The sequence below is a fragment of the Sphaerodactylus townsendi genome, linkage group LG08, assembly GCF_021028975.2.
Source record: "Sphaerodactylus townsendi isolate TG3544 linkage group LG08, MPM_Stown_v2.3, whole genome shotgun sequence".
Taxonomy (NCBI): domain Eukaryota; kingdom Metazoa; phylum Chordata; class Lepidosauria; order Squamata; family Sphaerodactylidae; genus Sphaerodactylus; species Sphaerodactylus townsendi.
Genome location: NC_059432.1, coordinates 72,717,009 through 72,732,602, shown reverse-complemented (window position 1 = coordinate 72,732,602; position 15,594 = coordinate 72,717,009). Strand labels below are relative to the sequence as shown.

At 43.4% G+C, this 15,594-nt stretch overlaps 1 protein-coding gene across 1 annotated transcript in view; it reads left to right on the top strand.

The window, feature by feature from the left end:
* Positions 1-853: 853 nt before the first annotated feature.
* The window catches only part of BOK (BCL2 family apoptosis regulator BOK), a 28,622-nt gene continuing 13,881 nt past the window's right edge, over positions 854-15,594 (top strand). Inside the window, exons 1-2 of the mRNA XM_048507020.1 lie at positions 854-1,063; positions 2,195-2,572. Of these exons, the coding sequence (XP_048362977.1) occupies positions 2,344-2,572 (229 nt within the window). The 5' untranslated portion in view covers positions 854-1,063; positions 2,195-2,343. The remainder of the gene's footprint in view (positions 1,064-2,194; positions 2,573-15,594) is intronic.

Below are 15,594 nucleotides of genomic sequence, written 5' to 3'. Positions count from 1 at the left end.
CAGGTTTTTTTAAAAAAAGGTACAAAAATTATGTGATCTTGCTGTTGTGGGAGTTATGCTGCTTGTGTGCGAGAAAATATATCCACTGGGCACTCATTAGTTTCCTTGGCAGCATCCCACAGAACAAGCGTAACTACAATTTACACACAGTTCCAAGGCACTGAGAGGAAAGCATGGAAAACCCACCAGTGCCCTAAGGGCAATTTATGGAGCAGAAGGGAGACTGGCTAGTGCTGCAGGTGGAATGGGATGTGTACAGAATCAGATGGCTTCCTGAACACCTTCCCAGATCTGAACAGGATGGCTGAAAAAATGGCTGCACAGAAGTGGTTGTGGGGATGGAGGGAATGGAGGGGCACCATTTTGACAAATGTCAAGCCCATTGGAGCTCATCTTTTCATCCAACTGGCTTCCCAAGGCAGGTTGCAACAAATTTTAAAAACAATAAATTCCACACAGTGACTATAACATTTTAAACCGGCATGACCTATTCCAACATGCTGAAGACTGCGGGTTTTTAAAGTCTGATACACTTTAGAATAGCATGTTAGAATAGTTTAATGCAACCAGTTAGAATAGTTTAATGCAACCAGTGTCAGAACATCCCCCCGCCCCAGTGCCAAGAATTCTTTGCACTGAGCCACTGCCGTTCCCATTTTATAAATTAGGAACTAGCCAACTTCATTAAAACTGGGACTACGAATATATCGGCGCGGCAAGACCCAAACATCAAAGCCTCCCAATTCAACTCTGTGGCGCGCCCTTAAGAGCGACGAGGGCGGGTAGATTGATTCCAAAGAGAGTTAACTCCGCCTCCCGCTTAATTCACTTTCCTTACAAGGCTGCAGTCAGGCGCTTCCCTCCCTCTCCAAAGGAGCAGAGCTGGATCTGACAGCCGGAAAGCACCGTGTAGACGCGTTAGAGGAACTCTGTGCAGTATAACTTCAAGAGCTGAGGATGGGAACTGAGAATCCTTGCAGTCTTTGTACAGTGTAGGACCGGGAGAAGGGGCAAAGGGGAAAGGAAACTATCAGATAACTGGGGGTGGAAATGCATTGGAAAGGTAAAATGGCAATTTGCTGATTTGTTTCTCTGGAATATATTTGGGATAAGATAGGAGCCCCACCGTTCCTAGTGCCCTGTCGCCAGTGTGGGTACATCTTATTGTTTCAAGTGACTGACACTTGAATAACGTTTCTACTCCCCCTTTTAGGCACCCGTTTCTGTGCATGTCTCTGTTTATTCTTTTCTCGAAATAATTTGTGCATGGTTGTGATGCTTTTCCTGTAAAGACTGGAAAGGTTTCTCCCACTCCCAGGAATTAGAAAGGCTAGAAAATAAGTGTTTAAAAATAATTGATGTCTTGCACATGTGATATATCTTTCTGCAGAGACATTGGGTAAGTTCTTGGGATTTTTTTCTGACCCTCCTCAACACAAGGACATGTGGAGTTAGAATTCAGTTCATCCAGTCTGGTGGTAGCTTTCCTGGATGGCAGGCAAAGGGAGCTTTTATGTCTTTTAACAGGGAATACCAAGGGTTGAACCTTAGGAATCTGTGCATACAAAGTGTATGCTCCATCACTGAGCTTGGTCACTTTTGTCTTTTAGTTATGCATCAGAATCATAGATCAGTTGTAAAGTTTATTCCTTAAAGACTGGGGAATGTATTAAATAATTTCTTGGTACTAGGAGAATGGGCATAGCCCTGCAGTCCTATGTTATGGTGGCTTAAAAAAAGTGTCTAGCAGTGCATTCTTAAGTGAAGTTATACCTTTCAATCTGTTGGTTTAGAAAGACATATTGATGGCTTTGTTCTGCCTCTTGTTGTCTTATTTTAGATGAAGATCACAGATTAAACATTAATTTTGCACACCATAAAAAAGCAGAATCATGGCTGACTTGATATCTCCTAGTCCGATCAGAAGCCATACAGATAGCATGTTTTGATTTTTTTGTCTCCACAGGAATGTGTTTGTTCAAGTCTAATTCAGTATCAGCAAACCTATGGCTTTTTACAGTGGTCACAAAAATGCTGAACTTTGGTTTGGGTTGTTTATCATTTTCTTCTTTTTTTTCAAGGGTTAGTAAAAAAATGTCTGGCATGAATTAATGTTAACTTTGCTGTGAAGTGGTTTAGGCTGGATACTTGTTTTCTCTTTGATGCATAGATTTCTCAATATTTGTGTCAACAGATAGTTCAAAAGAATATTTCTTGCAAAGGTTGCAGTGTAGAAGGATCACAGTGAATCATTCTCCTAAGCAAGAACTGTAGATTCCTCTTGAGGCACCCCACCAGCGAATTCCTCATGACGGCTCCACCCTGCATATTTGGGACTAGCTGATGAAGATGGAGGTTCTGCGCCGCTCTTCTGTCTTTGCTGCAGAAGTGATGGAAGTGTTTGATCGGTCTCCCAACGACAAGGAACTTGTATCTCAAGCCAAGGTGCTTTGCAGAGACTACATTCACTCCAGGCTGATTCGGGCTGGAATTGGCTGGAACAAGCCTGAATACAGCGCACCTGCTCCTGGTGGCAAGTTAGCAGAGGTGTCAAACATACTCCTGAGATTAGGTAAGTGCAGAAACTGTTTGAATCATTCTGAGTGTGGCCACTTGGATTCCAAGAGCTTCTGGATGGATTGGAGAAATGTTGTGCAATGAAGATCTTGGCAGGAGATGGAGAAGTGCTGGCATATCTTACCGATTTCTGTTAGTGTATCCAAGGGAGCAGTACTTGTTCATTTAGCAAAGTTGCATGTTGTTACAGTATTGATGCCATAGAGCTTTAAAGGAGTTCAGTAATTAAGGCCTTGGGAATTCCCAGTTGCCCATGGGAAGAAAGCTTGATTATGCTGTTTTAGATATTAAAGTAAATAGAAGTTGATGTGAGACAGGCACTATTATTATTAGCAAGGTAAATTGGTTTGATTTCTCTGATGTATACACTCTTTGCAGTCCCATATCATCATGTACATATTGGCAAGTTTTCCCGATTGTGCAAAGACCTGCAAAAATAATTTTACAAGCGAAGGTAGGATAACAGATCACATATACTATGGTAGCACACACACCACAATCTTTGATATTCTGGAAAATGTTATTTGCTTCAAGCCTAAATGCATTTAAAACATGGTTCTCTTGGGCTGGAATGCTGTCTTTATCCTCCTAGGCCAGTGGCTGCTAAACTTTTTTCACTCACGTACCTCTTGGCAATCCATTTTCCTAAAACTGTACTCCCGTGTTAGCAAACACATCATGTAATTTTTTTCATGTACCCCCAAACACTCTGGTACACAACCCTGGGGGGATCCGTACTCCAGATTGGGAACCACGGCCCTAGGCTGATCATAATAGAATTAAAAGATTTTGAAAAAACCCAAGAAAATTGATTGTTATAAGTTTAAGTCTATTGTTCTAATAGTGAATGTTGATTTCCAGTGTCCACTGACAATAACAAAGATTGAGGAGAAGAGATTTTGAATTGGGGAGCTGCCTGTTAAGTTGCAAACATTTGGGGGCAGTTCTAACAGCTGCATTTCAGTCCGCTGTAGTTTTCCTTGAGTTTGCAAAATGAATCTGTTGAGCAGAACAGCCTTGGCTATCTTTCTATTGCTTGGGCTTTGCAGTCCTTATTGACGTCCTTCTTGTCAATACTTAAATTCAGTTGACAGGAAGTCACAGTCATATGTCTTTCAAGAAATATAGGAATTTGTCCTGCTTGTTCCTCTTTTCTGCAGCCATAAATAGTATAGTGCTGTGTGCATTTGGTTATAAAACTGAAACTTAGTTCCTCTGCATGCTTAATTTTTAGCACGTTGAGCCTGCGGAGAGAAACAGTCCCATGCAGTGGGGTTTATGCAAGTTTCTATCCATCTCAAATAGAACGCGACTTGTAAAAAAAAAGTGTGCTTTTTTCCTGCTGAATATAAAAGGATGAGCACCTTAAATGCCTCTTAAGAACATGCTGAGTCAAACCTCTGGTCTATCATTCTCACAACTGCTGACTCTGACTGGCAGCTACTCTTAAGGGTCTCAGCTGAGAAAGGTCTTTCCTGAGAGCCTTTAACTGGACGTGGGGATTGAACCTGAGACTTCCTATATGCAAAGCATGTGCTCTTTGGCTGAGTGTCAGTCTCCTAAAGGAAGAGAGGTGAATGTAAAGAATGAACCTTTTTAGATCAACTGAGAATCTTATAACTTCTCCCCCGCCTCCAGTGGAATACCCATCTCGGATGGCACATTGTTGTCTACAAGGATGAGACTGAAGGGATCAAAGCCTTCCCTCCATGCTGAGTCGAGGGCCAAAGTTCTCTGAGAGGTGCAATTAGCATGTTTTAGTTCTTTCCTGAAACAATCATCTTTCTGCCAGTCATCTTGCCATTGTCTTCTCCAACTCTTGTCTCTACCCTGGGTTCTCTTTCTGCTGTTCCTCCTCTTTCTTTGTTTTTATTTTACTTCTCCCCTTCAACTCCTGCTCTCTCTCTTTCCTCCCATCTTTCCCCTGGGTTCTCTTTCTGCTGTTCCTCCTCTTTCTTTGTTTTTATTTTACTTCTCCACTTCAACTCCTGCTCTCTCTCTTTCCTCCCATCTTTCCTGGCCAGGGGTGGGGACAGGGTGTGTGACTTGCATTCCTTTGACATGTGGGTGGTGAATATTTCAAAGGGCTAGCAAGTGCTGGAACAAATCTGGAGATGTCTCCTTGATGGCTGTTCTGGCTGTTATGTTCAGATTAGGATTTGATGAAGAAGAAAAGTTGGATTTATACCTCACCTTCTTCTCCTTTAAGGAGTCTCAAAGTGGCTTACAAACTCCTTTCCCCACAACAGACACCTTGTGAGGTAGGTCAGACTGAGAGAGTTCCAAAGAACTGTGACTAACCCAAGCAGGAATATAGGAGTGGGGAAACAAATCTGGGTCACCAATGAGAGTCTGCCATTCGTGTGGAAAATGCCTGGTTCTCCAGAGTAGAGTCCATCACTCTTTGTCACTACAACATCCTGGCTGATAAGTACAATCATTTGGCATTCCATCTGAGCAATTCTGCTTGAAATGTAAACATTCATAGAGATCTTGAGAGAAATGCTACTTCTGTGAAAAACTACTTCCTCCTCACAAGAGACCTTGCTTCCCTCCTCTCACACTTTAATATGGTTTCAGAAGCCATACTATATTTCTTCTGTTTCCCATGTACCAAGTATCTGAAGCCCCACATTTCTGCAGCCCCTACAAACTGGTGTAACAAGTTGAACCCGTTTAAGCTTCATTTAAAATAGCTGGGGAACTCCTTCTTGTATGCACAGCATGCCATATGATCCCCCTGTCCTTGCTGTGCCAAGATTGTTTCAGCAGGTTTAGCATGGAATTTGAATTTTTTGGTATCTTGGTTATCATTCAGCAGGAAGGAAATCTCTTGGTTCTATTCCAGGGGTAAATTATTGGCATAAACTTTTTATAGACCTTTTAAGTTTCAAAGCTTAACTTGTCTTCTTTGAACCTGTCGGCCAAACTTCACATAACACTGAGGTTCCATGCTCACAACTTCTGGTTTGTAATTTGGCTTTAGAGCAAATCTGGATTGAGGCCACAATGCTGGAAAAGGGTTTTTGTTCTGTTTTTTAACTCTTCCTAGTGGGCTGTTTTCCCCAGCTGAAAATACTTTCTTTTTCTCCTGCCAGACCTTAAATCAAAGCAGAATGGCACAGAATTACTGAGTTTTTCAAAAAACCCAGGGGAGGCATTTCTGATTGCGGGAAATGTGAAGCGCACCTTTCCCAGCACCACAGGCTCAGTCCCCTGGTTGTTTTTAAAGTCTGAATGAAATGCTCGGAGTTCCAATCATAGATCCCCAGCATCATGTGTAGCTTGACCCTCTAACCTAGAAATGTCCCAGTGTTGGCTATTATGATGAGAGGATTCAAGGAAAATGTGTTTTGCCCATCAGGAAGCACTTACCTCTTGTCCCCCCCCCCCCCCCCCCCCGGCGTAATCTGAGAAGAAATCCCATGTTCCCAGTGCAAGGAGCCCTCTACCCCCTCCCCTGTATGCACCGTTCTCTCTTATCAACCCTTTGCACATATACACCACATTTCCTTTCTGTTTTATCAGATCATATGGAACAATTCAGTCATTCAGAGGGTCAAATGTTTTCCTTGCAGGTGTCTCCAAACTTCGTGTGTTTCATCTTGCTTAATGTTAGGCTAAATGGAGTCTGCCAGATGATTACATAACTGATGAAAAATCATTATGTTTTGGAGTCACTAGAATGCTGGTTTTAAAACCGCATCTCTGTGTTGCTCATGGCTACACTGTGAAAACCAGTAAGAACAGTGTAATCTCATGAGATGATAGACTAGTAGCTTTATTTTGCATCAATGGCAGGATTGGAAGATGTTGCAACCATGTTTTCTGAAGGACTGGGTAGCTCTTGCCAGCAAGATCAGTCAAAGAGGTCATATTCATATTTTACATTGTATGCAATAATTCTGTAAATCCCTTTTCAGTGACAATAGCACAATACCCTGTCCATGTTTACTAGAATAGCCTGCTTCCCTATAATGTGGGGGATGAGGAAAGACCATGCTGCTTCCTGCCTGTTCAGCTTATCTAGATCATGGGTCTGCAGCCTATGGCCGCAGAGCCAGACACAGCTCAGGGCACAACCAAATATGGCTCTTTAAAAAAGAAAATGAAATCTTAAGGCATATTTGAAGAATAAGTGGAATGCTAGGATAAACAATATATGAAGAACATGGCAGGCAAAGATGTTTATTGGATGGTCCAGGCTAGCCCAGTCTCATCAGATCTTGGAAGCTAAGCAGTGTCAGTTCTGGTTGGTATTTGGATGGGAGATCACCAAGTAAGTCCAGGGTCACTGAACAGAGACAGGCAATGGCAGACCACTTCTGTTAGGCTTTTGCCTTGAAAACCTTGAATGGGTTGCCATAAGATAGCTGCAACTTTGCCTGCTCTTTCCACCACCAGAGGAATTCTTGGATATGCTTTTTTACAGAAAGCAAAATGACAGCAAGGAACCACTACCAGTAATCCAAGGGGAAACCATGTACAGATTTATACAAATACACTAAAGCAATTCATCGATTCTCCCCTATATATTTGTTACTTATTGGAAGACCTTGTACGTGCTGCTTTCTGATAAAGGTTTTGTAACAACCAATGTTTGGCGGCAGAAACTATAGTAATGTTAAGTTGTATAGCTTTAATTATGCAAACTTGGTTATTTTATACAGGTTCTTTGATCATGCGATCTGAATTTTCACATAATATGGCTTTTTCATGGCAAAATATGGTAAATTCCTCATCTGGAGAGATGGAAGGTCAAGAGCTAGTGAAGAAGTATAGGGCAAAATTCCAGACTGAGAATTTCACAGCATTCACAAATTAGCAAAGCACTGCTAAATTGTCTTGCTGGTCTTAGTTACCGAAAGTGTGGTTTAATTGTTAGACTAGGGCTGTGGAGACCAAGGTTCAAATCACAAATCAGCTAAAAGCACCCAGCAGATGTTTGTGACATATGTGGAGCCTCATTCCACTCAACTTAACAATAGCAACTAATGTGCTTTCTGGGAGAAGAATAGCACATTCTTCGGTATTTGAGAATGAGGGAAATGCAGTATTCTTGAACAAAGTACATAGTTAACACTCAGTATGTACACATTTATTGTAAAATTATTACCTTCGCATGTAATACATTTCTGGGACTTCAGCTACTGGCGGAGATGAAGACTGAATTCACATTTAAAGTGCTTTTCAGACCTTATTCTTTGTTGTGCATGCCAGCTTTCAATTCATGTGAACCTAGGGAACAGTGGGCAGTTCTAAATGTGCTTTTATTAGGTTCCTGGATTAAGTGGTGGCCCTGCAGGAAAACTGATGATGTATAGTCTCCATTCATTCTTTTTGCATTTTACCATGCAAGTGTAATTTCAGCTGTAAGACAGGGGAGGAGATGTCTAGTATGGTCACACAGGACCCATTTTTGCCATCTCCCTTCCATGCTTTGTACTGTGAAAGCCAGTGACTGGTCAGAGGCCTTAATGTGGAAGAACTGGCTGAGTTCCCAAAGTATGCTTCTTGCATACAGACTGGCCCGACCACTAGGCAAACATATGTTTGTGGTGCCTTGTCTTTCCCACGTGACTTTTTGCTGGAGGCTGCAGGGAAGTCACTGCCTTCTTTCTACTCTTCTTTCCATTCCTCCTCCTAGTCCTGACCAAGGGTCTCTGCTGCTGCTCCATGGCTACTACTCAATAGCCCTGCTGGGAGGAAGGCACAGGTCAGGGATGGATTTCCCAGTGGCCGCTGTATCTAAAGCAAGTGGGCAAAAACACCTCCAGAACAAATGAAGCACTGAGGTGAGCGGGGGCTGTGGTGGTAGCAGCCTGCTACTGTGTCACTTCAGGTCCCACAGGAGATTGAGAAAGCGGTGGGTGGAAAAGGAGCAACATGTCTCCTAGAGATTATTTGCTACAACCCACCACCCTCTCACCCTCCACCGTTCAGTCCTCCTTACCCCCTCTGTCAACAGTGCCAAGTGAAAGCACTTCTGCTATCATTTCAAGAGAAGTTGCCTGATAGGGCTCCTGGTGGTCTGCTAGAACAGGACATGAGGTTGCCAGACTGCAGCCAGCAAACCCTGGGAGCAAGTGGAAGGTAGAAACTTGTTCTAGGATTAACAACACCCCCCCGCCCCCGGTAAAACCATAGAGTTTTTTTGTGATTCCTAGAGCATCCATGATGGCCATTTTAACTGGAAGTGCCCCAGGCGCTCTCTTGTTTCTTACTGCTGGCACTTCAGGCAATATTGGGCAACATGACAAATTGCTAGGTTTCCTTGCTAACGTGATTTGATGGTGGTGCCATTGAGAAGGGCGATAAAAAGCTAGAGTGCTTGCATTCATGCACAGTCATGTTAAATGGCTGGGTGTAAATGCTTGTATTGCCTGCCCCTGGGTAGGCAGTAATGGCAAATAGCTGTTGTTGACTTCAGCAGGCCTGCCCAGTGAGACTGGTTTGTACTGCACTGGCTCCTTTTGATGCCTGGCCGCCCTCTGTGGTGGCATGCCTCCCTGGGACAACAGAGCAAGGCAGTGGAGCTTGAATCTCTGCACTTTCCCTACCTCCTCTAGGACTGCCGAGTAGGGCCCAGGAGGACCCACATTGCCAGCAGAGACTTTGTATGCTGCCTGGGATGTGATAGAAGGAAGTCAGAATATAAAAGTCATAAACAAATCCCCTGATTTTGCAGGCATGCATCCTCACCTGCCTCTTAAAGCTGCTCCAGGTCCATCACCCATCACTGCATTGTTCCTTGCACATTGACTAGTGCTGCAGGGGGTCACACAAGTCCCTTCACCCCAATAAATGGGTTGGCTCTTCTGATTCTAGACAGCCATACTGCAGCAATTGGCTTGAGAAGAAGACTGGTGATAACTGGCTTCTGGAATCTCCGTGTCTGTTGACCCTGGCCTTCTGTAGCTGCCCCTGATGGAACTTGGAGGGGTTTGAAGAGCTTATTTACTTTCTAATCACTTTGATTTTTACATTGTTTCTGTCGAATGATAAGGCGTTTGTGTGTGTGCTACCAAAGTCATAGTTCATTTAGGACACCCAGAAACCTTGTTAATGTTTCTGAAGCCTCCTCTGAGTTTCACTTATGTCAGATGTGGACCTGATTATCACCTCATTACAAAGTGACCACATACATTTCTGGCCATTCACTTAGGCCCCTTCCGCACATGCAGAATAATGAATTTTCAATCCACTTTCATGGCTAGATTTTACTATTCCGCACAGCTGCAAAGTGCATTGAAAGTGGATTGAAAGTGCATTATTCTATATGTGCGGAAGGGGGCCCATCTTGATGTTCAAATTGCAAAAAGAAACTGATGTTGAATGTGGTCTGCTGCTTGAGCTCTTTTCCCATAGTCCTGTGGGGAGAAATAGGATCAAGAAAAATGCTGAGCACAGTTGTAGCCTCGGGTATAAAGATCCCTTAGTCCGCCAGGTCTTCAGATTTTAATATCTTCTGCCCATATTCATGTGAAATAACTGATGACATGTTTAGTCTGTCTAATTAACGTTTCACAGCTTTAGGCAGGCTATACGCTTCCATCATGTTCCAACCTATGAAATTACTTCTTTGGTTGGATACAAACTGGACAGGGTGATGAAAAGATGTCATGTCCTGAAAGCTGTGAGGCACTCAGTTCTCCCATATCCTGTCTGGGAAACAGTCCACCCAACCCCCACCCCCAATGATCCCTGAGTTGATGAGACAGGATTGTTATGAAAATAGTTGGAAATCTCAGGAACCAGGTTTGAGCAGAGACTCATGTTTCTCAGCAGTTGCTGCCTGAGGAGGGGAGAATGAGCTCGGGGGCGCAGGAGGACAACACAGACAACCACCTTGTGTGGAATAAAATTTGACCACAGCCTGCTTATTGGTATGCTGTCTGAAAGAAGCAGAGACTCAGCATAAGGGGCGGATCCGGCACTGGGCAGTACGTTTGCTGTTCCCCAGTAATAACCCTCCTCCAGCCCAATGTAGGGGTGGGGAAACCAACACCTGGAGCAGCAAGATAGTGGGAGCCATCTGGATGCTGGCCTCTGGATGAACTCCCCTTGCTGCCAGGGGATGCGAGCCACCTGCAGCCCCCGCCTGGGCATGCGGTACACATGCTCGCTACCACCCCTCAGGCCTCTTATGGAAGCCCCCTATCAAAAAGAGAGGCCCAGCATGCAGGCTCTTCCTCCCCTGAACGGATCAGTCCTCATGCGCAACCCACCAAAGAATGAGGCCACCTCACTCCCGCCAAAGTTTCCTAAGCCAACAGCCAATCACACAACGCAGATCTGATGCTATGCAGCCAAAGGTCCATACCCCATTCTGACAGATTGGATGCCGTCATTCTGATAAGCGCTGGAAGGCGAAACAAAATGTCTAGGTGGGTGATGCGCCTGCCCACCATAGATTGCACAAAGTGGGCCACTGCCTTATTGGTCCTGCAGGCCAGGTCCACTTTCTCTAGGGCCAAATGCCCCACACCATACTTAATGCTCCAATAGGTGTGACCAGAAACTACTAGTCCCTGGCAACCAGCATGTCATGAATTCCACGTCCAACATCGTGCGGCAAGCCAGCAACACGCTCTTTTCTGTGGGCAGATCATTCTCTCCAACATAACTATTGTATGCCAGGGAGTGCCAGAGATTATTATTTTGGAAGGCTTTCACGGCTGGATTCAACTGGTTGTTGTGGGTTTTCCCAGGCTGTGTGGCCGTGGTCTGGTATATCTTGTTCCTAATGTTTCGCCTGCATCTGTGGCTGGCATCTTCAGAGGTGTATCACAGAGGGAAGTCTGCAGAAAACCCACAACCAATTATTATTTTTCTCCTTCAAATAATGCGGAGTATACGTACTTTTAATTCTCTTGCACCCATTGTGAAAAATCACGTGTTGCAAAGAAGTCCATGTCTTTTTTGTGTGGGCAAAGGATCATAGAAGAGCTGAATTTACAGATGTATCACACACAGCTGAAAATCAAGATGGGGAAGCATGGTTTAGCAGCACAGCATCTGCACTGTCTTCAGATTCAGTCCCTGGTATTTCCAGTTAGAGACTAACGTAGTAGGTGATGTGAAAGACTTCCGCCAGAGACTTCGGAGAGCTGCTGAGTAGACAGCACTGACCCAGGTGAAGCAATGGACTGGTTCATTATGTGGCAGCTTCATGTGATCAAGGTAAACCCTGCCCAAATGTCTTATGGTGCTGCATAACTTGTCAGTACCATTATATATTCTCAAGTTAAACATCCCCCTTGAAAAAAGTGTTGCTTTCTGATTAGCTAATTCAGCATTTTATTTGTGCCCTTACAAAGAAGTTTGAAGAATTCTCTTGCAACTTTAATGACATCTTCTTTGATACGAAGGACCAAATGACCCAAATGTCTGTTTGAGGCATCAGAATTTGCGAGTAGTGATGCAGAAGGTGGTAATAGACATGACTTGCACCTGTCATCACATTTCAGTTCTGTCTTGCTACTGATATCTGAATGTGTCACGTTGTGCAGTTTGCACTTTCTCCTATGTCTTGCTTTGCTCCTCTTATCAGTTTTTTTGCCTCCCAGGAGGAAAGTAAGTTCCACAATGCTCACCTTCCTGTAAGGTGCATGGACTGAAAAATTGACAGGAGTTCACAGTTGTCCCCTGATCCACCCTGTGCAGCCCTGTTTGGGGGGTAAAATGCCTTGAGCAATCCTGATAATTGAATTCAGCAAACATCACATAGCTGTGAGCCTTCCTGCAAGAGCCTGAATACTTTCTTCTTACTTTGGATGAGTGTGGATGATGTCATGCTCTACCCAGTAAAGGCTTGGAACAAAAAGTGAGAGAATGCACAACTCCTATTCTATTTTTGGAGTATTTACAGGAGGTAAATGCAGTCCAGCAAATTATTTGTTCCATGAAAGCTCCTTGTTCTGGAGGTGATTTATTACTAACAATGTGAGTAATTGTTAGTAATATTCTCACCAAAAATGGCCATGCGATCACCATGGCCAGCAGTCTGAAGTGCACCAAATTATATTATCGGGGCAGTATCCCCATCTGCTTGCTTAATAATAAAGCCCAAGCTACTGATGTGACATAACAAAGCTTGTATAAACCTTGACTCATTACTCTTTTATTGTTGAAAGAATCAATTTAGTAATGTTCTCATCAAATAATATGTTATCTAATGTGGACTTGGTTGCTCTACGCCTCGTCATCTGCTGTTATTGTTAAATCCATTGGTTTATTATAATGTCACTGCGGGTGACTCACAGATTGTGCAAATATTTTCCATATGCCATGAAATGAGTATAAAGTAAATAATGTAAGATTTCTCCCTTCCAGCAAGAAGCGGGTTCATTTTGGCACTTAAATCATTAATGGACTATTGATGCTTTATGAAACTTTACTACTGGCAAAGGACTTGATAGGATCTTGCAAAGACTTAAGTAGAGCCTGATAGTAGTCTAGCAGTTTTGCACAGTGGTCAGAATTATAGGTTCTTCTTGCTGCAATTAACATAAAATCATAAACAATATATGGAAATTTCTCATCTTCAATTACCACTGTACCTTTCAGCATCAATCTTGATTGAGACTTTTCTATGTAGTGGCAATGTCAAATATTCCTCTTAGTTTGAAGTAGTTCTAGTCTTAATACATTTGCCACCTTCACAAAACAAACACTGCCTCTTGAATTCATACATCCCTTGAGGAATTTTTGCTTAAGAACTCTACTTCAGTCTATTGATGCCTCAGCTAACACCTCTGTTGTCTGTGCATTTCTTTCTGCAGTCAGCACTGCTGTCAAGTTGCTGGTTCCTTCTGATCAATGATGCATCCCTCATTGTACAACATTTCAGCGCACATCCCATAAACGTCCCTTGAACAATAAGCAAAGTGGTCCATGGCAGGATACTCTGGAAGAAGCAATTCTGGCTGTCTTTGTAATGACTTAATTTATGTTGCTAGGCTGTGTTGAAGCAGACGAAAATTATTTAAAGTATTGAGAAACCTCAAAATAGTACATCTTGTTGCAGGATTACGCTAGAAATTTAAACCAGTCAAGTGGAATGTATATTAGTCAAAGCCCTGTAAGGATTTTGCAGGATTTTTTTTGTAAAATGGAGTTGAGTTTCAGCTCTATCCTTATTCGTAACTTCTCTTACCATTCTGCTCGACTAGAGGCAGGAGCTTCTGCTTGCTCTATTCTGTTCTTGTTGGAGTGTTTGCACGTACATGGGAGAGCTTGTCTCAGCTGAAAAGGAGACAGCATGTATGGATAGAAAGTATGCGATGAACAGCAGAAAGACTGTGAAAGACTAACTGGACAAAATCCAGAGAATATAGAAGAACGCATAAGAGATGCTGGTGCAGACACCTTTTACTGCATACTTGCACAAACAAATTCATGCGAAGGGGGTAGTGCCTGAATTCCTCTCCCCCACACCCAGCAAAATCATGCACTATTAAAGAGGTAATAATGTTTCTTACTGCTGATTTGATTGCAGTGTTGCATTATCCCAGTTGATGACATTGCCTTCTCCTTTCCTCTTCCCTATATTAAGCTTCTTCATTTAAAAAAAGAGGATGCATTTACACCAGTGCATCTATATAATCTTTTTACCCGGACAAACTGTTTACTGTGTCTGCTAGCAGAAGTTACAAGCCTGGCTAATTTACCAGCCCCAGCCCCTGGTTATTTTGTTATCTTCATGCCTGTATGATGACAGACCTGTGTTTAAAAAATATGCAACTGTAAGTCTGGGCTGGGAGCAAGTTTTTACAGGCCTCAGGAACTGCGAACATCCCCTTTTGCCACTCTGTTGTCCTTGTCTGTGCAGCAAGGTCTTTCTCCTAGCCAGGCTCTGATTGCACAAGTGAACCTGGCTGGAAAAGGGGGGGGGGGTTGCAGGAGGAAAAGCTGTTTCTTTGGCTCTTTGCATTGCACCCCGGTCCCCTATGGTATATGTTATACACAAGCAGGGCAGGTTTTTGCTTAAATTGAGTATCTGGCGGATAGTTGAGTCAGCAGGTTAGCCTCCATTGGACACAATCTTGTCAGAGCTAACCCTTCCCCTTCTCCAACCCAGTATATTGCACTGAAATTATTGAAAAGTGCCAGGATCATAGTTTCAACCAGCCATACACAGTAGGATAGTTCTTAATAATTTTCTATAATACCTAATAATAATTTTGTGAATTATTGAATACAGTACAAGTCTGTTGCGTGTAGAAAAGCCCTCCTGCATAATTCAGTTTTGCTCAGTTTGCCAAAAGCCAGGTGAATGGGAGCTTTCCTGACCTCACGCAGGCCATTCCACAACTGGGGGCCACAACAGAGAAGGCTCGTGTACAGGCAGCTGTTGTTTTTGCCTGTTTGCAGCAAATGGAATTTTAAAAAAAGAATGTAATAGATTGAATTCAATTCATTTTTGCCACTTATAGTTCTCTACATCTTTTCTTCCGCTAGTAGTGTATACTTGTGTAATCCACGCAATGGTCACCTGTTGATTCGATTACAGCCACTCGCTCTACGCCCTTCAGCCTGATCCAGAAACTCCAGCTGGTCCAAAACGCAGCAGCATGGGTCCTTACAGGGACCCCATGGCGTGCACATATTCATCCAGCTCTGTCAACTGCATTTGTCTCCTGGCGGAGTGCCTTGTCAGGTTCAAGGTTTTTGTGTTAACCTTCAAAGCCCTAAACAGACTGGGACCTGTGTGTCCACGGGACTGCGTATCTTATGTCCCTTGAAGGGTGCTAGGCTCAGCAAGTGAAAATCTGTTGGTACAGACTGCCGCGGTGGTTAAGAAAGCCCAGCAAAGACTGTACTTTCTGAGACTTTTAAGGAAGCAACAACTAGATGGAAAACTTCTGGTGTCCTTTTACCGCTGTTCTATAGAGAGTGTCCTAACCTACTGCATCTGTGTATGGTTCTCCAGTTGCACAGTGGTGAATAGAAAGGCGCTCCAAAGGGTGATCACTACTGCACAAAGGATTATCGGCTGCCCTCTTCCCTCCTTGG